At 42.2% G+C, this 25215-nt stretch overlaps 2 protein-coding genes across 3 annotated transcripts in view; one reads left to right on the forward strand and one right to left on the reverse strand.

The window, feature by feature from the left end:
* LOC139548267 (zinc finger protein ZFP2-like) overlaps positions 1-25215 on the forward strand; it is a 211544-nt gene that overhangs the window by 144309 nt on the left and 42020 nt on the right. The gene's annotated exons all lie outside the window — the stretch shown is intronic.
* Positions 7120-20361, reverse strand: LOC139552243 (zinc finger protein 180-like). Its single transcript, XM_071363787.1, has 2 exons — positions 20241-20361; positions 7120-8877 (listed from the first exon to the last, which is right to left on the reverse strand). Exons 1-2 carry the CDS (start codon positions 20359-20361, stop codon positions 7904-7906), a joined length of 1095 nt encoding a protein of 364 aa, XP_071219888.1. The 3' UTR covers positions 7120-7903.

Below are 25215 nucleotides of genomic sequence, written 5' to 3' on the forward strand. Positions count from 1 at the left end.
ATGGACCCAAACGTTTGGTATACATATTAGTTCAGAACCTAGCTATGAACCTCAGCTATCATAGCCAGTTGTATCAACTTCAAAACAGCCTGAATGACATTAATGAAGCCTATGAATTGAGTAGAATATAATATCATGTTGTGCCAAGAATGCAAGTCGTATATACATGTAGTTATTACCATGCATGAGATCCCCACATTGTAGCCTGTACATTTAATATATTCACTGATCATGTACTCTAACTTGGCAAATAAAGGTGCAGTTTAGGTATGAATGTCAAATGTCTTTGAGATAATTTTTCAGTCATATCCAATACCAGGAGTATCAAATTCCAGTCTTTGAATGACGCTGTGTCTGCATGTATGTATTACAATTATACACTTCAACAGTGTTTACCAATCTTGGTCCTGGGACATCAATGGTTACACGTTGTAACTAATAGACTAGAAACAGGATTTAACTAGTTAATTCATATATACAGAAACATAATGTTAAAAAACAGTACACTACACTTCCTATGCATCATGTAAATACTCCAACACCGGTTCATCTCAACATCTAATGCCCTTCATCTGCATTGATCTGATAAACACAGGATAGGTGGAGTATTTCATCACATTACACTTCATTTCAACCAGTAGAGAATGTGAAACGCTTTATTGAAAAGCTCATTATCCAAGTGTTATAAATACAAGTTCAATCTGTACTTCAATGCACATCTGTTGTGAATTATAAAAACAGAGGAAGAAAGAGGAGGTGGAGAGAGAGGTGTAAAAGACAGAAAGGGAAAGAGGTAAGCACATAGGAGCAGGGAAGGCAGCACATGATTAATGAATCACAGTGCTACATAAATATTCTCTCAGTTCATCACAATTACATAGCAGTGTCTCTAGTCGGCCCACAGGTTATCTTAAAAGAGGGTGAGGTGGCGATGATGGGACTGGGGGTTGGCATCCTCTCACATTAAAACATATCTGCAGACGAGAGACAGATGGAGAGAGAGAGACGAGAGACAGATGGAGAGAGAGAGCATGTTTAAGCCTTGTGTTTTTAGTTTTTATTCTAACATTGTTAGTCATCAATCAGGAGGTGAAATGCAAAACTGACCTTGGATCATTAACTCTGGGACTACTGCATCTATCTGTATTTCAATGTAAAGCATCTCTTTAATAATACTTCCTGTATAATATAAACTGACCTGGGATCATTAACTCTGGGACTACTGCATCTATCTGTATTTCAATGTAAAGCATCTCTTTAATAATACTTCCTGTATAATATAAACTGACCTGGGATCATTAACTCTGGGACTACTGCATCTATCTGTATTTCAATGTAAAGCATCTCTTTAATAATACTTCCTGTTGACCTGACCAAGTGACCTCTCACCTCTGACCATGCTGTGCCCTCTATGTAGACTGTTCAGATGCAGGAGGGGTTCACCGACACAGCTGATATAACCTAGAGGATTTAGGGAGAAGGGGAGAGAGGGATGAAGTGAAGGAGAGAGACTGTTTTTGAGAAAAGAAGGTAGTTAAAGCCACAGTGTTCAACAGGAATCTGTGTGTGGCCTCACCTGGTGTCCACACCACACTAAGTGGCTGCAGAGTACTTTATGCTGAAAAACATGAACGGACACATGAGGACAAACAATATAGTGTAGTTATAGAAATAATGAAGTGTCTTACTATTCTCCATGGTTGGCCCTCTTGCCTATTCTTTGAAGGTGGAAGGAGCCACAGTTATACACCTGAACCTGTTTACTGCACAACACAATCCATCAATCAGATTGATACATGAGTGTGTAGGTGTGTGTTATAGGGTGTCCAATTGTTCAATTTTTTTTCAATATTAGTGATTTAAGATAGCCTGTTTTGTTTTTGCACAGACATCACACCCTTACCTAAACAGCACCCTCACCTGAGAAGTAGAAATCAAAGGGAGAGAAACTGTGAATTGAATAACTGCAGTTGACATAGCTGAGTAAATGGAAGAATACTCTTATTGTAATGTGGATGGCTCTTAAAAGAGCCTTTGGTTGTGCATAGTGTAGTCTATGGTGTTGCCAGGGAACAGCACCCTCTTAAAAGAGCCTTTGGTTGTGCATAGTGTAGTCTATGGTGTTGCCAGGGAACAGCACCCTCTTTGAAGAAGTAGGAGGTGAAGATCTCCTGCACACGGATTGCCTCTCTTGCTGCGTTGTTGGACACCGTCCTTGAAACATCCTGCAGAGCAGCAGACTCCTCCTCTGGCACACGGCGGCGAGCTGCAGATCCCCTCCTGGTCCTCGTGTCCATCCTCATGAAGTTACGCAGGACACAGGTAGCCTTCACACATCTGAATTCCTCCAGGAGGCAGTCCCAGATGACCCTGGTCACCCAACCTTGCAGTGCCCTGCAGGGTAACTGTAGGCAATCGTTTTGAAGGAATCTCCAGTTACAAGGTATCTGTAGGAATATGGAAGACAATGTAATTATTAGACTGTTACATCACCAGGTCATTGTGGATTACTAAAGTATAATATCCCTGATAACAAATCATGATAACATTGGATTGATAGATGCATGGGCACACATATGTACATGTGTAGCATGTGACAACAGGATCATATCAAGGATGACATCACAAATGAATACATAAATACCACTTGAAGCTTGATGATGAGTTGATCATTTGAATCAGCTGTGCAGTGCTGAGGCAAAAACAACAATGTGCCTCTTTGAGTCCCCAGGACTGAGAACCACTGCTCTTCATTGGGACCTCTTCATATGTAGACTGGCTTTCATAGCACTCTTTATCTGAGGACAGAAAACCTCACAAGAAACAGACTTCATTATAGTCAAATTACACCACACTGAATATTATGTTACTATTATCTCCGTCCTCACTTCTAGGGACAGGAACTACACAAAAGTACCTTCCCTATCCAGAATAACCTCCTCTCTCACTGACAGTTGGGGCTGCTATCCTTTCACCCTCCATGGCTGTTAGCTAGCTACCTACAAATGCATTTGGAGTTTGTTTTTTACAGTGATAAATACATCAGGATAGCTAGCTAATATGAAGTTAGGTAAGTCAGCTGGTGATATTTCATTCACGTATCTATCTATCTATACAGTATTTGAAGTTGGTTAGATAGCTAGCTAATATGAAGTTAGGTAGATGGTGATATTTAATTCACTTAGCTAGCTATCTATACAGAATGTGAAGTTGTCTAGATAGCTAGCTAGCCAACTAGCTAGCTCATTTAGTAGCTCATTTGAGTTAGCCTGCACTGTAGCTAGTTAGCTAATAATACAAAGGATTTTTTTACATTTCCAAAATCTATTTACTTACTTACTTGAATAGGTTCTCTCAGCCATGTGGACAACTGGAAACAGGGCAGAAAAGTTTGTCACCAGAGCGTTTTAGAGGATATTACTATTGAACTATGTACCCATTTAATAACCAGACCTTCATACAAACTTGCTCTGCTGAATTCTTGACGGAGTCACAACGGGCAGCCTAAGCGGCATCTAGTCCATCTGCTGACTGGACGCAGTTGAGTAAAATGTAGATTTAATGTTCAGACAAAAAGTTAAAGGGTAGGAAGCATGAGTTTTTACTCACCAGTGTAACAACACAGTGTGGTTAAAGACTTAGTAACTTAGTTGTAGTCACGATCTGGTTACCTACAAGGACAAACAGTTAGGTTTTTTGTTTTAAATTTACATTTACAAAATTAAAATTACAAATTTACATTTTAAATGTTTTCTTTACTCAAGTATTACAATTGTTTTTTTAGGGGTGTAGGGTGGAAGCTGTCTCTGCGTAAGAGGGAATTCCTGTCCGTCGGCTTCCTGTATAGGTCTGTGCTAAAGCCACCCCCCTCCCTCTTAATCAAAATGTCCAGATAACTTGTTTCATGCGCCTCAAAGGTGAGGGTGAATTTCAGATGTTCACTGCTTGTATTGATGAAGGAGTGGAATCGATGAAGTTCCTCTGCTGTCCCCTGGAATAGAAGGAACACGTCATCAATGAAGACTTTTACACAGCCTGATGAGGTGCTAGAATGGATTGTTAGGGCTGACAATCACGTTCTTCTCTAACAACCCAACATACAGATTGGTATAATTAGATGCTATTTTTTAAACTACTATGACCATAATGCACTGCGTACCTACTTGTCTTGTCTGTGTTTCTTTTATACCTGCTACGTAAAAGAGACAGAATAATGCACACTGGTCAATGCTATCTGGGATTCTTGGGACATCCCTACCCTAAACCCTAACCTTAACCCCTAACCTTAGCCAATTTAAAAGTCAACTTCAACGGGCTAGGGACGTCCCAAGGATGTATCTCTACCTGAAAATACATGATCTAAGTGATTGATAGTTGGTATTCAGCAGTCATAAAGCCATATTTACTTTAATGAACTACTATAATAGGGATTTTGTCAGACAGCAGCTCTACATTTTATTGACTGACTGATCCATTCATCCTTCCATCCCTCCTCAGCCTTCCTCTCCTCTGAAGACCCAGTGAGGGTGGAGCTCAGTCAGAGAGCTGTTGAGGGACTGGTTAGGAAGAACACTTCTACAGCCAGAGAGGTGAGAGGTCACACATGGTTTAGATGGTAAATATGTGTGTCCCCTTAGCGGTTCATCACGTCAGAAAAAGGGAATATGTTCCATCATCCATGTTTATTTACATGAGTATATTGGTGTAATTTCTCACCCCTTTTGGCTGTATGAAAGTGAATTTCCCCTCAGACACACACATTTGTTCTTTGTTATTACCCGGCCACTGCCTGTTCAGCCCGCTATCATCCAGAAGGCGAGGTCAGTACAGGTGCATCAAAGCTGGGATCGAGAGACAGAAGCTGTTTTTCAATCTCAAGGCCATCAGACTGTTAAATAGCCATCACTAACACACAGAGGCTGCTGCCTACATACATAGACTTTAAATCATTGGCCACTTTAAGGAATGGAACACTAATCACTTTAATAATGTTTACATATCTGCCATTACTCATCTCATATGTATATACTGTATTCTATCCTATTCTACTGTATCTTAGTCTATGTATTACTCATCTCATATATATATACTGTATTCTATCCTATTCTATTCTATATACTGTATTCTATCCTATTCTACTGTATCTTAGTCTATGTATTACTCATCTCATATGTATATACTGTATTCTATCCTATTCTACTGTATCTTAGTCTATGTATTACTCATCTCATATGTATATACTGTATTCTATCCTATTCTACTGTATCTTAGTCTATGTATTACTCATCTCATATGTATATACTGTATTCTGTCCTATTCTACTGTATCTTAGTCTATGTATTACTCATCTCATATGTATATACTGTATTCTATCCTATTCTACTGTATCTTATCTATTGTATCAGTCTATGCCCCTCTGACATCACTCGTCCATATTTTTATATATTCTTATTCCTTTACTTAGATTTGTGTCTATTAGGTATTTGTTGTGAAATTGTTAGATATTACTGCACTGTTGGAGCTAGGAACACAAGCATTTAGTTAGATATTACTGTACTGTTGGAGCTAGAAACACAAGCATTTAGTTAGAAACACCCCATCTCTTTACATTACTTATGCATATTCAGTGCCTGACTGCGTCCAGACTATGTCAAAGGCCCATCCTGGTAGATCTGAACCGAATGCACTTGGAGTGATCAGATGACAAGTCACATTTAGGTGCCAGGTGTAACGGAGGCCATAGATGCTCCATATCCATTACTTTGAGTGTTTTATATAATATGACTAAATGTGTTTCTTTCTGTGTTACAGGGGCAGTGAAGAAATGGAACAGCAAGGCCACAGAACATGACATAAGCAGAGCAGTGGGAGACCACCTCAAGACCCTGGTAGAGCCGGGGGTGGTGTTTAACACTCCACCAGCAGAGCTGTGGGAGACCACCTCAAGCCCCCGGTAGAGCCGGGGGTGGTGTTTACCACTCCACCAGCAGAGCCGTGGGAGACCACCTCAAGCCCCTGGTAGAACCGGGGGTGGTGTTTACCACTCCACCACGCCTTCAGCATGCTGGAAAAGTGATACTGTTTTTTATACTAAGAGGGACCCAGAGTCTATTGATTGGTCGGTCATTGGGTTCATTAGTTGAAATCAAATCAAGCTTTATTTATACAGCACATTTCAGACATGATGCAACACAATGGCTTCACAGGAAAAACAAATACAAAAATGAAAAGAAACAGAAATATTATATTTACAACAAACAGAAGACTAACAACTGAAAGACCAATGAGCACCCTAAGGAAATGCCATTGATTAAAATATTAATTGGATGCAATATCCATCCCCAAACACAAGCTTGTTTTTTTTAGGATGGGCTCTGAAAGTCACTATAGGGGTGTCCAATGAAAGTTGACTAGTAACAACAACTTGGACATAAAAGACACCCACCATAAGACCCACTAAATATGCCCAAGAAGAGGCAAACAAAAGAAAAACTCACAGACAGGAAGCAAACCAAAAAGGTAGCGCAACTAAAGGTGTTGACTCTCCACATCTATCAAGACAACTGGAGCACTGGGCCAGACACTCTTAAATAGAACCTGGACCAGCTCAGGTGAAACACCTTCCCACTAACGAGATGGACAAGCCAGCACAGGTGTAACACATACTGACTAACGAGGTGACACCAATCTGTGCGTCCTACGTGCTAATGAGCTATACGTGCTAACGAGCTATACGTGCTAAAGTCCAACCTCAAAACATAAATGGAAAAACCAAAGTCTGTAACACCTTCCCCTTAGGACAACAAATATATTTTATATTTATGACTCAATTTATTAGGATTGTTAATAAAATTGATTATAGACCGATTTATTATACTGCGTCCATGTGTATAGGCTGCAAGTATGTTGAAATTCAATCGTTTTCTTTTCAACTTTCAACTAAAACCAAACTTATATTGTACGTCGGGCATAGTCTTATTTTCAACGACATTTTGCTAGGTGGGATATCCCCAATGTCACAGTTTAAACGTGTCCAAATCAATAGTCCAAATGCAGAAACAGTTTATGATAAATTGAAAACCTAAACGTAAAATGTACTATATACACAAACATCTGCCACAATAATCATATTACTTGTATTTATTTAAACAAGCTCCTTATAAACTGCACAAGCACCAGAAACGCTGTTGTTTTGACAAGTAGCAATAAATCACTGATATCGATTAGGGGGGAAATCAGGTTGCACCTGCTGTTGAAACTAACACAACTAAAAAAACACATGGAAATGGGAGATATATTTTACCTCACTGGTTAGAAGACAACCTGCAGAAAACAGTCAGCTACATTTTGGAGTGATGCATTTAAATCTAGGGGTCGCTAAACAAAGGAACACAACACTTATTTGTCATCACTCAACAATATCATGTTGAAATCAATTGTGTGACAGAAGGGAGATGAGGTTGCACGTCCTGTTAAAACTAACAGCTCAAAAACCACACGGAATCTGGGAATAATGTGTACATCCCTGGTTAGAGGACAATTTGTAGAAAACAGCTTGCTACATTTTGAAGTGTTGCATTTTGATTCAAGTGGGTCTCCAACGTGGGAAGTGTAACACAACTCTTTTTTGTGTTAGTCACTTTTTGTTAAATCTCATAAATAGTACTCTTCCAATTCAGAGCCTGTATTTTCCCCCTGAGGCTAATATCCATATCATGTTGAAATCAATAGAACAGGGGGCAAACATTTAGGGTTCTACATTGTGACATCATTAAAATATTCCTACTAAATATTCTACATTGAGACATTAAAATACTCCTACAACAATGTTAAAACATTCTACATTGTGACATTATTTCATTGATATCATGAAACAACTTTATGTTTAATCAGAGATCTTTTATCAGAGTATCTCTTCCCCTGTGTGTGTCCGCTTGTGTATATTCAGGCTTTTTGGCCAAGTAAAACTCTTCCCACATTGATCACAGCTATATGGTTTCTCTCTTGTGTGTGTTCTATGGTGTATAGTTAGATAGCGAGAAGAAGAAAATCTCTTCCCACATTGATCACAGCTATAAGGTTTCTCTCCTGTGTGTGTTCTTTGATGTATAGTTAGATAGCTAGAAGAAGAAAAACTCTTCCTACATTGATCACAGCTATAAGGTTTCTCTCCTGTGTGTGTTCTATGGTGTATAGTTAGATAGCTAGGAGTAGAAAAACTCTTCCCACATAGATCACAGCACGGATTATCTCCTGTGTGTGTTCTATGGTGGTTAGTTAGATTGCTAGATGTAGAAAAACTCTTCCTACATTGATCACAGCTATATGGTTTCTCTCCTGTGTGTGTTCTCTGGTGTGTAGTCAGGGAGCTAGATTTAGCAAAACTCTTCCCACATTGATCACAGCTATATGGTTTCTCTCCTGTGTGTGTTCTCTGGTGTGCAGTCAGATGGCTAGATGTAGCAAAACTCTTCCCACATTGATCACAGCTATATGGTTTCTCTCCTGTGTGTGTTCTCTGGTGTACAGTCAGATGGCTAGATGTAGTAAAACTCTTCCCACATTGAGCACAGCCATATGGTTTCTCTCCTTTGTGTGTTCTCTGGTGTACAGTCAGAGAGCTAGATTTAGTAAAACTCTTCCCACATTGATCACAGCTATAAGGTTTCTCTCCTGTGTGTGTTCTCTGGTGTATTTTAAGTTCTGATGAAGATTTGCAACATTTCCCACAGTCAGAGCAGCAGTGAGATTTCTTCCCTGTGGGTCTCTGCTGGCGTTTCTTGAGGAGTTCTGATCTGGAGAGACTCTTCTCTGCCTTGTCAGCATCATGAGGCTGTTGAGGCTCCCCAGAGATTCCACGATAGTCACATCTCTCTCCTGTGTGAACAACAAAGTCAGACGGTTAAAGGGCCACAACAAAGGTGATGCCCAGAGGTCTGTTAAATTATTTTACAATTGTCTTAAGACAGTCAAACCTAAGCAGTGTGCCAGACGACCTTTGATCTCCAAAAAAGGCCCCTTTCTGTGTTTGCTAAAATTGCAGCACGAGGGCGATGCACACACAATTTGATTGCAGAAACACCTCCCTGCTAATGAGGAAATCACTAGTTATGGATGTAGTATATCTGCTAATGAGGAAACCACTAGTTATGGATGTAGTATATCTGGTAATGAGGAAACCACTAGTTATGGATGTAGTATATCTGCTAATGAGGAAACCACTAGTTATGGATGTAGTATATCTGGTAATGAGGAAACCACTAGTTATGGATGTAGTATATCTGCCTGGAACAAAAATGGTGAGCAAAGATTTTAGTTTTCCACAATGTATTCTGAATATTACAGCGCATAATCAGCGCAAGATCAGGAGTGCTACTGAAGGAAACTCACATTAAGTTCTGTGTCTATTCACTAATTCACCAACGTGTGGGAAAACGCAGGGGAGTTCTCATAGGCTGACAGCAAAAATAGCCTCCATTTACAGGTTGTTTATGAGTGCATTTCACATTACTTTTGGATTACAACTGTTAGGCTCGTTTGAATCTCCTGCTTAATATGTTTGTGTTATTGTCGCAAATCAACTGCTTTATACTTATAAAACACTTCAACCAGGAAAATGCTCTTTAGCTAGCTTTGCCATCAGCCTGAAACTGAGGGTTTGTACATTAAGTGTTTAACAAATTGGCCCATAACTTCCCCGAACAACAACATAGACCTACTGTAGGACCCATAACTTCACCTAACAACAACATAGACCTACTGTAGGACCCATAACTTCACCTGACAATAACAGACCTACTGTAGAACCCATAACTTCACCTAACAATAACATAGACCTACTGTAGGACCCATAACTTCACCTAACAATAACAGACCTACTGTAGAACCCATAACTTCACCTAACAACAACAACATAGACCTACTGTAGGACCCATAACTTCACCTAACAATAACATAGACCTACTGTAGAACCCATAACTTCACCTAACAATAACATAGACCCACTGTAGGACCCACAACTTCACCTAAGAACAAATATAGGAAAATAGATGTGCGTGTTGTTCAATAGTCTATCCATCAAGGAACAGTTCTCTACACATTATGAGCTAAGTATCTCTGTGTGCAAACAGACTAACGAGACCCTACAGTAAATCAAGCAAACAATAACATTATAAACATCAATTTGTTAGGGATGTTGGATCCAACATGGAGCACGGCATAACTGTCTTTACCGGAGGAATGAATGAAGAAGTACTTTGGTTGTTGTTGCATGTCGTGATGCATGTCGTGATCTCATATACAACTGCAACCTGGCCAAGATAAAGCAAAGCAGTGTGACAAAAACAACACAGAGTTACACGTGGGATAAACAAACGTACAGTCAATAACACAATAGAAAAATCTATATACAGTGTGTGCAAATGGAGTACGGAGGTAAGGCAATAAATAGGCCATAGTAGCGAAGTAATTACAATTTAGCAAATTAACACTGGAGTGAGATGTGCAGATGATGATGTGCAAGTAGAAATACTGGTGTGCAAAAGAGCAAAAAAAGTAAATAAAAACATGGGGAGGTAGGCAGTTGGATGAGCTATTTACAGATGGGCTGTGTACAGCTGCAGCGATCGGTAAGCTGCTCAGATAGCTGATGCTTAAAGTTAGTGAGGGAGATATAAGTCTCCAACTTCAGCGATTTTTGCAATTCGTTCCAGTCAGTGGCAGCAGAGAACTGGAAGGAAAGACGGTCAAAGGAGGTGTTGGCTTTGGGGATGAACTGTGAGATATACGTGCTGGAGCGCGTGCTACGAGTGGGTGTTGCTATGGTGACCAGTGAGCTGAGATAAGGTGGAGCTTTACCCAGCAAAGATTTACAGATGACCTGGAGCCAATTGTTTTGGCGACTAATATTTAGCGAGGGCCAGCCAACAAGAGCATACAGGTCGCAGTGGTGGGTGGTATATGGGGTATTAGTGACAAAACGGATGGCACTGTGATAGACTGCATCCAGTTTGCTGAGTAGAGTGTTGGAGACTATTTTGTAAATGACACCGCCGATCTGTTTTACGAGGGTATGTTTGGCAGCATGAGTGAAGGAGGCTTTGTTGCGAAATAGGAAGCCAATTCTAGATTAAATTTTGGATTGGAGATGCTTAACTTCTTGCTACTATAGGGGGTGCTGTTTCGCATTAGCATATTTTGGTCTCCAAATTAAACTGCCTCGTGCTCAATTCTTGATCGTACAATATGCATATTATTGTTATTATTGGATAGAAAACAGTCTCTAGTTTCTATAGCCGTTGGAATTTTGTCTCTGAGTGGTACAGAACTACTTCTACATCACTTTTCCTCACAGGGAGTCAGATTTTCAGAAATTTTGACCACTGATCTGGGGTCGGTTTTAAGGTGCCTATGGTTTCTATGGAGAAACCGACACTGCCTACGTCTTCCTCTGGGTGTCAGTACGTGATGACGCTTTGAATGGGGTCGATTGCGCAATCAGAGCCACTATAAAACACGAAAACGTGGAAGTACCATTCTTTTCCTGCATGCGTCATGCGCAAGATGGACTTCAGACCTGCCTCCTTCCAAATGGTTGTTTAGCCAGTGATATTTCTCCGGTCACCTTTTTACTCGTTATAGTTGTTAGAAACATCATAATGTAGTTAATTTTAACCGTTTTATAGCAATTTATATCCGTTTAGTGCGATTTTGAGGAATTTCTTTGTCGTGCACTCTGAACCTTTGGGCACGTTTCGGGGTTCCGGTCGATCGTTAGTGGACATTTCGAAGGCCAGAGGACATCTATCGACCAAAAGAAGATTAGACCCAAGAAAGGATACATTGCCCAAGAATCTGATGGAAAATCACCTCATAGTAAGAAATATTTAATATGATAAATCGTTGTTCTGTCGAAATATTTTAAACGCATATTACGCCATTTTGTTTGTTATAGCTTCTCTTGGCGAACGCTGTATAAGAAAGTAAGGATAATTTTAGAAATGTAAATCAGCGATTGCATTAAGAACTAATTTGTCTTTCGATAGCTGTCCAACTTATATTTTTTTAGTCAAGTTTATGAATAGAGACAACTGTGAAAGATGGTGACCGACATTTTCAGGCTACATAGCTAGTATTGTCATTGTATAACCACGGTTTTTTATGGCTAAATATGCACATTTTCGAACAAACTGTATATGTATGTTGTACAATGTTACAGGAGTGTCATCGGAAGAATTCTGAGAAGGTTAGTGAAAAAATTAATATATTTTGGCGATGATTACGTTATCCCTCTCTTTGGCTTGAATCGATGCTCTGGTAACGTTTGCACATGTGGTATGCTAACTTATCGATTTATTGTGTTTTCGCTGTAAAACGCTTAGAAAATCTGAAATATTGTCTGAAATCACAAGATCTGTGTCTTTCCAATGCTATGCTTTGTCTATTTTTATGAAATGTTTTATAATGAGTAAATTGGTCATACACGTTGCTCTCTGCAGTAATTCTAGTCGAGTTGTGATGGTCGGTGCAATTGTAAACTGTGAATATGTGAAATATGCACATTTTTCTAACAAAACCTATCCTATACCATAAATATGTTATCAGACTGTCATCTGATGAGTTTTTTTCTTGGTTTGTGGCTATCAATATCTTAGTTTAGCCGAATTGGTGATAGCTAGTGGTGTTGAGAAAAAATGGTGGACAAAGAAAAGTGGTGTATTTTGCTAACGTGGTTAGCTAATAGATTTACATATTGTGTCTTCCCTGTAAAACATTTTAAAAATCTGAAATGGTGGCTTTATTCACAAGATCTGTATCTTTCATCTGGTGTCTTGGACTTGTGATTTAATGATATTTAGATGCTACAATTTACTTGTGACGCTATGCTAGCTATGCTACTCAGTGGGGGGGGAGTGGGGGGTGCTCCCGGATCCGGGGTTAGTAGCCGTGAAAGGTTAATGTGAGTCTGGAAGGAGAGTTTACAGTCTAACCAGACACCTAGGTATTTGTAGTTGTCCACATATTCTAAGTCAGAACTGTCCAGAGTAGTGATGCTAGTCGGGTGGGCGGGTGCGGGCAGCGATCGGTTGAAGAGCATGCATTTAGTTTTACTTGCTTTTAAGGGCAGTTGGAGGCCACAGAAGGAGTGTTGTATGTCATTGAAGCTCGTTTGGAGGTTTGTTAGTTTGTTAGTTGGTGAACCAGGCGAGTCAGTCTTTTGAGAAACCCATGCTGTTGAGTCTGCCGATAAGAACACGGTGATTGACAGAGTCGAAAGCCTTGGCCAGGCCGATGAAGACGGCTGCACAGTACTGTCTTTTATCGATGGCGGTTATGATATCGTTTAGTACCTTGAGCATATCTGAGGTGCACCCATGACCAGCGCTGAAACCAGATTGCATAGCAGAGAAGGTATGGTGGGATTCAAAATGGTCAGTGATCTGTTTGTTAACTTGGCTTTTGAAGACCTTAGAAAGGCAGGGTAGAATAGATATAGGTCTGTAGCAGTTTTGGTCTAGAGTGTCTCCCCCTTTGAAGAGGGGGATGACCGCGGCAGCTTTCCAATATTTGGGAATCTCAGACGATACGAAAGAGAGGTTGAACAGACTAGTAATAGGGGTTGCAACAATTTCGGCAGATAATTTTAGAAAGAGGGTCCAGACTGTCTAGCCCGGCTGATTTGTAGGGGTCCAGATGTTGCAGCTCTTTCAGAACATTAGCTGGGTAAAGGAGAAATGGTGGTGGCTTTGGCGGGTTGCTGTTGAGGGTGCCGGGCAGTTGACCGGGGTAGGGGTGCAGGTGGAAAGCATGTCCAGCCGTAGAAAAATGCATATTGAAATTCTCAATTATAGTGGGACACTGGGTGAAGGAGAAGCTAGGGAGGCTTTGGCAAGTAGCTGCGGGGGGTGCGGAGCTGTTGGCAGGGGTTGGGGTAGCCAGGAGGAAAGCATGGCCAGCCGTAGAGAAATGCTTATTGAAATTCTCGATTATCGTGGAGTTATCGGTGGTGACAGTGTTTCCTAGCCTTGGTGCAGTGGGCAGCTGGGATGAGGTGCTCTTATTCTCCATGGACTTTACAGTGTCCCAGAACTTTTTGGAGTTAGAGCAACAGGATGCAAATTTCTGTTTGAAAAAGCTAGCCTTTGCTTTCTTAACTGACTGTGTGTATTGGTTCCTGACTTCTCTGAAAAGTTGCATATCGCGGGGACATTCGATGCTCGTGCAGTACGCCACAGGATGTTTTCGTGCTGGTCGAGGGCAGTCAGGTCTGGAGCGAACCATGGGCAATATCTGTTCTTAGTTACACATTTTTTGAAAGGGGCATGCTTATTTAAGATGGTGAGGAAATTACTTTTAAAGATTAACCAGGCATCCTCTACTGACGGGATGAGGTCAAAATCCTTCCAAGATACCCGGGCCAGGTCGATTAGAAAGGCCTGCTTGCAGAAGTGTTTAAGGGAGCGTTTGACAGTGATGAGGGGTGATCGTTTGACCGCGGACCCATAACGGATGCAGGCAATGATTGCTGAGATCCTGATCGAAAACAGCAGAGGTGTATTTGGAGGGCAAGTTGGTCAGGATAATATCTATGAGGATGCCCATGTTTACGGATTTAGGGTTGTACCTGGTGGGTTCCTTGATAATTTGTGTGAGATTGAGGGCATCTAGCTTGGATTGTAGGACGGCCGGGGTGTTAAGCATATCCCAGTTTAGGTCACCTAATAGAACGGACTCTGAAGATAGATGGGAGGGCAATCAATTCACATATGGTGTCCAGGGCACAGCTGGGAGCTGAGGGGGGTCTATAACAGGTGGCAACAGTGAGAGACTTATTTCTGGAAAGATTCATTTTTTAAATTAGAAGCTCGAACTGTTTGGGCATGGACTGTAAAGTATGAAAGAACTCTTTGCAGGCCATCTCTGCAGTAGATTGCAACTCTCTTTTTGACAGTTCTATCTTGACGGAAAATGTTGTAGTTGGGGATGGAAATTTCAGAATTTTTGGTGGCCTTCCTAAGCCAGGATTTAGATATGGCAAGGACATTAAAGTTGGCGGAGTGTGCTAAAGCAGTGAGTAAAACAAACTTAGGAAGGAGGCTTCTGATGTTAACATGCATGAAACCAAGGCTTTTTCGAATACAGAAGTCAACAAATGAGAGTGCCTGGGGACACACAGGGCCTGGGTTAACCTCTACATCACATAAAAGGAGCAGATTTCTGGGCGTGGTATGATAGATTCAAGGCATAATGTACAGACAGGGGTATGGTAGCGTGCGAGTACAGTGGAGGTAAACCTAGGCATTGAGTAACAATAAGAGAGGTTGCATCTCTGGAGTTATGCTAGGTGAGGTCACCGGAAGTGTGGAGGTGGGACAAAAGAGTTCTCTGAGGCATGTAGAGTGGGACTAGGGGCTCCGCAGTAAAATAAAACAATGATAACTAAAAACAGTATACAAGGCATATTGACATTAGAGAGACATAAAGCGAGGCATAAAGCAATCACAGGTGTTGATTGGGAGAGCTAGCTAAGACAACAACGGGTAAGAAACAGTTAATCAGCTAAGACAACAGCAACACGTAAAATGGCAATGAATGGGCAGAGAGGGTCAATTAACTACACACTGGGCCTGAGTTCGAGGCTGGGGCCGACAGATAAACAAAATAAACAAAATGGAGAACCGTGACTAATGAACAGTCCAGCAGGCATCAGCTATGTAGCCAAGTGATCATAGGGTCCAGTGAACAGCAATATATGAACCAGGGAACCCGTTAGGTAGTCGTTACTATGCTAGCTGGGAGATGCGCCTGGCTCGAGGCTAACTGGTGCTAGCTTCGGGACAAGAGCGTCACCGACGTCTGGCAAAGGCCGGTTGAGGGCACATCTGACGGAATTGAGTCGGCAGACCAGTCGTGATGGATCGGCGGGGCTCTGTGTCGACAAAGGGTCCAGGCCAATTGGCAAAAGAGGTATTGTAGCTGGAGTTATTTGTTTGCTAGCCGGGAGATGCACCTGGCTCGAGGCTAACTGGTGTAGTGTAGTGGCTTCTAGTTGTCTTAGTGAAGAGTCTGGGAGGCATCAGCTGTGTAGCCGAGTGATCATAGGGTCCACTAAGCAGGCCGGGAGATGGGCCTGGCTCAAGGCTAGCGTCGAGGCTGGGCCACTCGGTAGCAGCTAGCCAGCTGCGATTATCTGGTGTAATGGTCCAGAGCTTACGGCAGGAATACGGTGATGTAGTGGAGAAAAACAGTCCGATATGCTCAGGGTTGATATCGCGCTGTGCAGACTGCCAGGTGTTATCCAGGCTAAAAGCGGCTGGTGTCTGAGCTAAAAAAGAGAAAGGCCGCTAGCAGTGGCTAACAATGACTAAATAGCTAGTAGCTAATTAGCAGGTTAGCTTCTGATAGCTAGCTTCTGATGGAGGTTCTAGCTATAAGGTCTAAAAAAAATAGCAGATCCGTATCACATTGGGTGAGGCGGGTTGCCGGAAGGTATATGTAATTAAAAAAATGGAAAAAAAGATTGAAATATATTGCAATATATACAAAAAAAGATAACATTTACAACAACAAACACGTCTTACTGCTACACGCCATCTTGGATTACAAGATGACTCAGTTAAAAACCATTGGATTTAGCAAACTCTGAAATTATTTAGTATTTCTGTGCCCATGAAAACGGTTTTCCCAGCGTAACATAAGGAGCCACTAAATGATAAGTGGGTCGAGTGCATTTCAGAATACAAAAAAATTGTCCGACAGCAATATCCCGTATTTAAGTTGAAGTTCATCATATGACAAGCGTAACGTTATGACTATAACTACTGTTCCCTGAAGGAGGGAAACTAGGTACAACATACGATCAAATCCACGCCTTGCTGGAAGCCCCACCGCCCATAGGTGATGAGAGGCTTGGATTTATTCCGCTCTTTAATACCGCTCTTCACCGACACAGGAAAGGGCGGGGACAAACAGGTGTTGTACCTCATTTCCCTCCTTCAGGGAAGTGCAATTTTAATCAAAGTTACACTCCCTTTCAGTCATTCAACTTCGGTACAACATACTATGGGGAAATACAATCATTCCCGATGCCGACCCAAACGGATACTAAATGAAACAGCCCCCTGCAGACCACCCAGACCTGATCCTACAAGATGCGTCAGTTTTGTCAATTTATTCATTGTCTTTTGTTTGAAATAGTCTATCTATCTGTAGACTATTAGTCTACTACTGAAAACTTAAGTAGCAGAACGGCAGAATTTACGAAGTCCAGCAGCGGAGGGGCGAATCCCTCTGGTCAGGTTATGTTGACGACCGGCTCCCCCTGGTCGGGTTATGTTGACGACCGGCTCCCTCTGGTCGGGTTGTGTTGACGAGCGGCTCCCTCTGGTCGGGTTGTGTTGACGAGCGGCTCCCTCTGGTCGGGTTGTGTTGACGAGCGGCTCCCTCTGGTCGGGTTGTGTTGACGAGCGGCTCCCTCTGGTCGGGTTGTGTTGACGAGCGGCTCCCTCTGGTCGGGTTGTGTTGACGAGCGGCTCCCTCTGGTCGGGTTGTGTTGACGAGCGGCTCCCTCTGGTCGGGTTGTGTTGACGAGCGGCTCCCTCTGGTCGGGTTGTGTTGACGAGCGGCTCCCTCTGGTCGGGTTGTGTTGACGAGCGGCTCCCTCTGGTCGGGTTATGTTGACGAGCGGCTCCCTCTGGTCGGGTTATGTTGACGAGCGGCTCCCTCTGGTCGGGTTATGTTGACGAGCGGCTCCCTCTGGTCGGGTTATGTTGACGAGCGGCTCCCTCTGGTCGGGTTATGTTGACGAGCGGCACCCTCTGGTCGGGTTATGTTGACGAGCGGCTCCCTCTGGTCGGGTTATGTTGACGAGCGGCTCCCTCTGGTCGGGTTATGTTGACGAGCGGCTCCCTCTGGTCGGGTTATGTTGACGAGCGGCTCCCTCTGGTCGGGTTATGTTGACGAGCGGCTCCCTCTGGTCGGGTTATGTTGACGAGCGGCTCCCTCTGGTCGGGTTATGTTGACGAGAGGCCCCCTCTGGTCGGGTTGTGTTGACGACCGGCTCCCTCTGGTCGGGTTGTGTTGACGAGCGGCTCCCTCTGGTCGGGTTGTGTTGACGAGCGGCTCCCTCTGGTCGGGTTGTGTTGACGAGCGGCTCCCTCTGGTCGGGTTGTGTTGACGACCGGCTCCCTCTGGTCGGGTTGTGTTGACGACCGGCTCCCTCTGGTCGGGTTGTGTTGACGACCGGCTCCCTCTGGTCGGGTTGTGTTGACGACCGGCTCCCTCTGGTCGGGTTGTGTTGACGACCGGCTCCCTCTGGTCGGGTTGTGTTGACGACCGGCTCCCTCTGGTCGGGTTGTGTTGACGACCGGCTCCCTCTGGTCGGGTTGTGTTGATGACCGGCTCCCTCTGGTCCGGTTATGTTGACGACCGGCTCCCTCTGGTCAGGTTATGTTGACGACCGGCTCCCTCTGGTCAGGTTATGTTGACGACCGGCTCCCTCTGGTCAGGTTATAGTGACGAGCGGCTCCCTCTGGTCAGGTTATGCTGACGGTTATGACTTCGAGTCATTTGTGTGTCTTAATTATTTGATCCAACAGAATGCTTAAAGCATCAGACAAGTTCAGTACGTATATTTGATTTTATAAAAACACATGGGGCGATTGGTAGAAAGAACAGATGACTCTTGGTTGACCAAGATGTATTTTAGTTGGGGACAGCACTAGAACACGATTTTGGGGCTCCCGAGTGGCGCAGCGGACACTGCATCTCAGTGCTTGAGGCGCCACTACAGACACCCTGGATCAAATCCAGACTGTATCACAACCGGCCGTGATTGGGAGTCCCATAGGGTGGCGCACAATTGGCCCAGCATCGTCCGGTGTAGGCAGTCATTGTAAATAAGAATTTGTTCTTAACTGACTTAACTGAAATAAGGGTTACATTCAAATAAATTTAAAAAACAGTGTTTCATGATAAACCATTTTTTACAAATCCATCAAGGCACCAACTTTGAGAAGGGTTTAAAACAAAGGTTTCAAACCAATTCATGAATGTAATTGCTTCTAGGTATGTCTTGCCTTTAATGTAAAGGCATGACAAAAAATTGGCTGAATATTATACAATGACTTATCAACAGCTCTAATAATTTGCCTTCACAGGAAATCTTCACTGGCAATTCTAGAATATACTATATAGCCTAGAAACCTGGTTAAACTACCATTATGACATCATGGATGAATTCTAGAATATACTATATATCCTAGAAACCTGGTTAAACTATCATTATGACATCATGCATGGCCAGTCCTTGTATTCATAGTGTAGTGAATTCAGGGGGTAGCCCTGAGCTGGACTCAAACCTGGGTCCAGCGACTGTCAAGCCAACACCTTATAACTGTTACACCAAGATGTCTGAACTTCTTGACGAGTTCGCTAGGTGTTGAGTTAGGGTTGCTACAATAGCTTTCTCTATGAATTTGAGAGTGGTTACATTTCTCCAGCCCCATCCCTCAGCTGTTTACCAAACCAAGTCTCTTGGCAGCCATTTTGTTGCTGTTTAAATACTAGGTTGTCCCTTTAAAAAAGCCACACATCAATCAAACAATCTGAAGTTGAAACAATAACAAAGCAGTCATTCCACCACTGTTTTGGTAATAAGATGATGATGGGCCTGGAGACATTTAACTACTCTCAAATTCATAGACAGACCTATGGATGAAAGGACTGACCATCCATGATATCAACATTATAGTTAACCATGTTGAGGCTGTTGATACACATTGTTTCTAAACATTGGAGTAAAAAAAGCTTATTTGGGGTTCTGATGGGGTACAACAGTTTAACTAAGCTCATGAGGCATGTGTTATATTCTCCAAGAATCAATGGCAAAATATGGATGTAGCAATTGCAGATTTCCCCTTTAACACCAAACATCAGTTCAACAACTGCAGAGTTTGTACCTCTGTATTTAAGACAGTACTTACCAGTGGTAATCACGGCCCGGTTTCTCAAAACCATCTTATGGCTAAGTTCATCTTTAGAACCACTGGATGCCTTAAATTGCGTTTGGGAAATCGGGTCCAGATATCCAGTTTCTTCCTCCTCTTCTTCCGATGAGACCGTATTCTCCCCATCCTGCGCTTTCACTTCAAAAACTGAATCCTCCTCATCTTTTACTGTAACACCCTCCTCCTCTTTCACTGAAACGTCTTTCTCTTCTTGTTTCAGGGTAACAACCTCACCCTCTACTTGTTTTTGTATTGTAACATCCTTCTCTTCCTCCTCCTCTTTGATGAGAGCTTCTTTCTCCGTACAGCAGACCGTCTCTTCTTCAGCAGGAAGAGAGTAATTTAGTGAACTCATGGTCGGAGATGTTAGCTAGCTAGGCTAATGCTAACTTAACCAGCCCGCTAGCTGAATAATAACAACAACACCGTAAATATGAAATTAAATAGGATAACTAACTAACTAGACGACAGACAAGGGTTTAAAATACAGTGGCTAATATACACTAAAGCGTCTAAAGAGCTTTATGGGTTCGTCTATTTTGTCGAGCAAGCTACCGAGGTGGCTGAATAACTGTTGCTGCTGCTGAAAGAAGCGTTCGGTCCACTAGATTATACGTCACACTAACAGCATTGCGTTCCGTCCACTAGATTATACGTCACACTAACAGCATTGCCTTAAAATCGAACACCGCCATCTGTTGACTGGAGTGGGTAACGCTCAGTCTGAACCTCTGACTGCGATGGAGATGTGCGACTTTAATACAATGACGCTTGTGTGACGTAAACTATATATTATAATGTTCAGACAAAAAGTTAGTGTAGGAAGCATGAGTTTTTACTCACCAGTGTAACAATACAGTGTGGCTAAAGACTTAGTAACTTAGTTGTGTTCACGATCTGGTTCCCTATAAGCACAACCAGTTATGTTTTTGAAATATCACATATGTATTAATTTATTTCGGGATTCTGGGTAATCCACAGCAGATTTATGGAGAATTGCTCTGTGGGTGAGTTCAAAATTGAATAGTCCCGGGATAGAAATGTATAAAGTTGACATTACATCATAAAATCCACCTTTTAAATCATACATTAGCAATTTATGTTTTAGGAACTACTGTTGTTGGTTTGGTGTCAAGTAAGCCTCTCTTTATATGTTATTTGCCAAATCTCAGTTTTCCATGTGGGTTTTATGCTAAAGTTCCCTCTTTCAAGTTGGTATCTAACTGGAAAATGCATCTTCTTTAGGAGTGCTATTTTTACCCTGTCGACTACTGATCATTCATCCACACTGTGTGTCTCATCAATGCAGGTAATTTATGACAAATGTATAAAGTATATGTTTTATAAATTCATGAACACCAGACAGTTTATTTGCCCGGTTTTGTTAGTTTAGGTGTATTATACTTCCTCGCCTGTAGAGGGGGACATTGAGTCATTTTCCAGGTTAATTTTATATATTTTGATACTAAAATGGATGACAGTTTATTCTGATGATGTGAATATGAGACACATGGAAACAATTGATTCATTTATTATAGTAAATTAGGAATTAGTAGGAATTGTTAAATCCACTATACGATCACAATAACTTTGATAGACATTTCAATAGTTTTTTTGTTAGTGTATTATAGGGCAGATTAATGTAGAATTGCTGTGGGAGTGCTATTTATATCCCGTCACTACTGATCATTCATCCATACTGTGTGTGTCCCATCATTTCAGCTTTGGAAATAAATGAACTATCCATCCATTGCTCCTTCCTGTGTTGACTCACTGACTTGAGAGACCAGGAAGGTCACACTAGCTCGATAGGTTGATATCTAGCTCAAGCTTCACCTCATGCTTTTCATTAACTGTGTGGTTGTGTTATCTAGTGGGAACCCGTTAGCACGGTGGGCTCTGGTGACTTCTTGCCGTGGGCTCAAGACGACAGAGGAAATCAACCTGCTTGCTTCTTTATGTTTTGTCAACTTTTCGATGGGGATGTTATGTTTGATACCGGAGGTACGAGGCCTTGAAAGCATTAAACTTCAAAGCAGTGTGCTGATGCCTGTGTCACTTTATCAGCAGCACGTGATCAATGACGTCTGGAACTTCATTTCGTCGAACAACCACCTGATTGGTTTGGTGTGTTCGACACTGCTGGCGACTGCCAACTGGCTGATCTACAAATCACTATACATCATAAATAACTACTCATTACTATTGAAGCAGTGTGTCACTTTATCAGCATTGATCAATGACTTCTGAAGGTTAATTTTCTCCCATCATTCTGTTTGTCTCTGATCTTTTGATCTGCAAACACGTTTAGGTTTTGTTAGTTTGGTTCTAAATGGTCTCGGTGCTGGTTGGCTACGCTGGTTAGGCTAATAGCTAGTTGGCTAAATAGCTAACGTTAGCTGGTTGGCTACGCTTGTTAGGCTAATAGCTAGTTGGCTAAATAGCTAACGTTAGCTGGTTGGCTACGCTGGTTAGGCTAATAGCTAGTTGGCTAAATAGCTAACGTTAGCTGGTTGGCTACGCTTGTTAGGCTAATAGCTAGTTGGCTAAATAGCTAATGTTAGCTGGTTGGCTACGCTGGTTAGGCTAATAGCTAGTTGGCTAAATAGCTAACGTTAGCTGGCCGGCTAAGATTACTGCATATAGCTAACGTTAGCTGGCCGGCTAAGATAACTGCATATAGCTAACGTTAGCTGGCTGGCTAAGATAACTGCATATAGCTCATGTTAGCTGGCCGGCTAAGATAACTGCATATAGCTCATGTTAGCTGGCCGGCTAAGATAACTGCATATAGCTCATGTTAGCTGGCTGGCTAAGATAACTGCATATAGCTAACGTTAGCTGGCCGGCTAAGATAACTGCATATAGCTAACGTTAGCTGGCTGGCTAAGATAACTGCATATAGCTCATGTTAGCTGGCCGGCTAAGATAACTGCATATAGCTCATGTTAGCTGGCCGGCTAAGATAACTGCATATAGCTAATGTTACCTGGCCGGCTAAGATAACTGCATATAGCTAACGTTAGCTGGCTGGCTAAGATAACTGCATATAGCTCATGTTAGCTGGCCGGCTAAGATAACTGCATATAGCTCATGTTAGTTGGCTGGCTAAGATAACTTCATATAGCTAACGTTAGCTGGCTGGCTAAGATAACTGCATATAGCTAATGTTAGCTGGCTGGCTAAGATAACTGCATTTAGCTAATGTTAGCTGGCTGGCTAAGATAACATTCTTTGATATTTGGTTAGATGGCGTTTTGTATTTCCAAAACGTTGGTTTACTTTAAATCACTCAAGTCATGAGTGCAAACGATTGGCTTAATTTGAAGTTCTACATTTTGTTAGGATTTATGTTTATGCACTATAGCCTGTTAGCATATTGTTTGAAGATGAATATTGTTTTGTTACACACACACAAACAATACAGATGTGTAAGGACTGACCAACACAGGCCATAAAAGCTGTGGTCAGTCTGGAGAGGGGAGGGGTGCATCACTCTAGGCCAACCAGGGGGGTTGAGAGACTGTTCAGTACCATATTAGGAATTGTTTGAGTGAAGAATCAAGGGGAGACACAAGACGGAGCTACTCTACCCAGCAACCAGATGTGGACAAAGAAAAGCGCCAAGGGGCTTGGACAAGTTCGGGTGCCCCCAAAAGCAGAGCAAGAGTATTAACCATGCTAAGCCTCTACTATGATAGGCCAACCTCACAAAGGAGGAGCAAGAGTATTAACCATGCTAAGCCTCTACTATGATAGGCCAACCTCACAAAGGAGGAGCAAGAGTATTAACCATGCTAAGCCTCTACTATGATAGGCCAACCTCACAAAGGAGGAGCAAGAGTATTAACCATGCTAAACCTCTACTATGATAGGCCAACCTCACAAAGGAGGAGCAAGAGTATTAACCATGCTAAGCCTCTACTATGATAGGCCAACGGGAAGAGTTGGAACTAAAACTGTCATAGTATAAAAACTACTATTTGAGTACATTCCACAGTTCTCTGATCTTCCCTGCGTGGTGATACAGTGAACCCGTATATACGAGAATTGCATTTACCGTTTATCGTTTGAGTTTAATTAAAATACTTAAAATATATTCGGTGACTATGAATCACATTTTGTCCTGATGCCAGAAATCTCTTTACATTTGAAGTTATTTCTGTTGTAGTTTACATCATAGGGAATAGGCTGGTCCTACATATTACTTCATACCTGACTTTGGCCTTCTTCTGAATTATGATTGGTTTAATGTAATAACTCCAAAAATAGAACAGTGAGGTGTAACTTTGCGTTGGGAAAAATATTTTATTCTATCTTTTTATAAACAATACAAAACATACAAACGACAACATCATACAAACATTAACTACATCACACCTGCCCAGACCCACTAGAACACACCTCCATCTCCATTAACTACATCACACCTGTCCAGACCCACTAGAACACACCTCCATCTCCATTAACTACATCACACCTGTCCAGACCCACTAGAACACACCTCCATCTCCATTAACTACATCACACCTGTCCAGACCCACTAGAACACACCTCCATCTCCATTAACTTCATCACACCTGCCCAGACCCACTAGAACACACCTCCATCTCCATTAACTTCATCACACCTGCCCAGACCCACTAGAACACACCTCCATCTCCATTAACTACATCACACCTGCCCAGACCCACTAGAACACACCTCCATCTCCATTAACTACATCACACCTGCCCAGACCCACTAGAACACACCTCCATCTCCATTAACTACATCACACCTGCCCAGACCCACTAGAACACACCTCCATCCTATGTAAAAGAGATAGAATAATGCACGATGGTCAATGCTATCCAGGATCCTTGGGACATCCCTACCCTAAACCCTAACCTTAACCATTTTAAATGTCAACTTCAACAGGCTAGGGACGTCCCAAGGATGTATCTCTACCTGAAAATATATGATCTAAGTGATTGATAGTTGGTATTCAGCAGTCATAAAGCCTTATTTACTTTAATTAACTAATAAAATAGTGATTTTGTCAGACAGCATAGACAGCAGCTCTACGCTTTATTGACTGACTGATCCATTCATCCTTCCATCCCTCCTCAGTCTTCCTCTCCTCTGAAGACCCAGTGAGGGTGGAGCTCAGTCAGGGAGCTGCATAATCCATGTCAACTGTCACTGTTGGAGTTAGGAACACAAGCAT

Source organism: Salvelinus alpinus, chromosome 2, assembly GCF_045679555.1.
Source record: "Salvelinus alpinus chromosome 2, SLU_Salpinus.1, whole genome shotgun sequence".
Classification (NCBI taxonomy): Eukaryota; Metazoa; Chordata; class Actinopteri; order Salmoniformes; family Salmonidae; genus Salvelinus; species Salvelinus alpinus.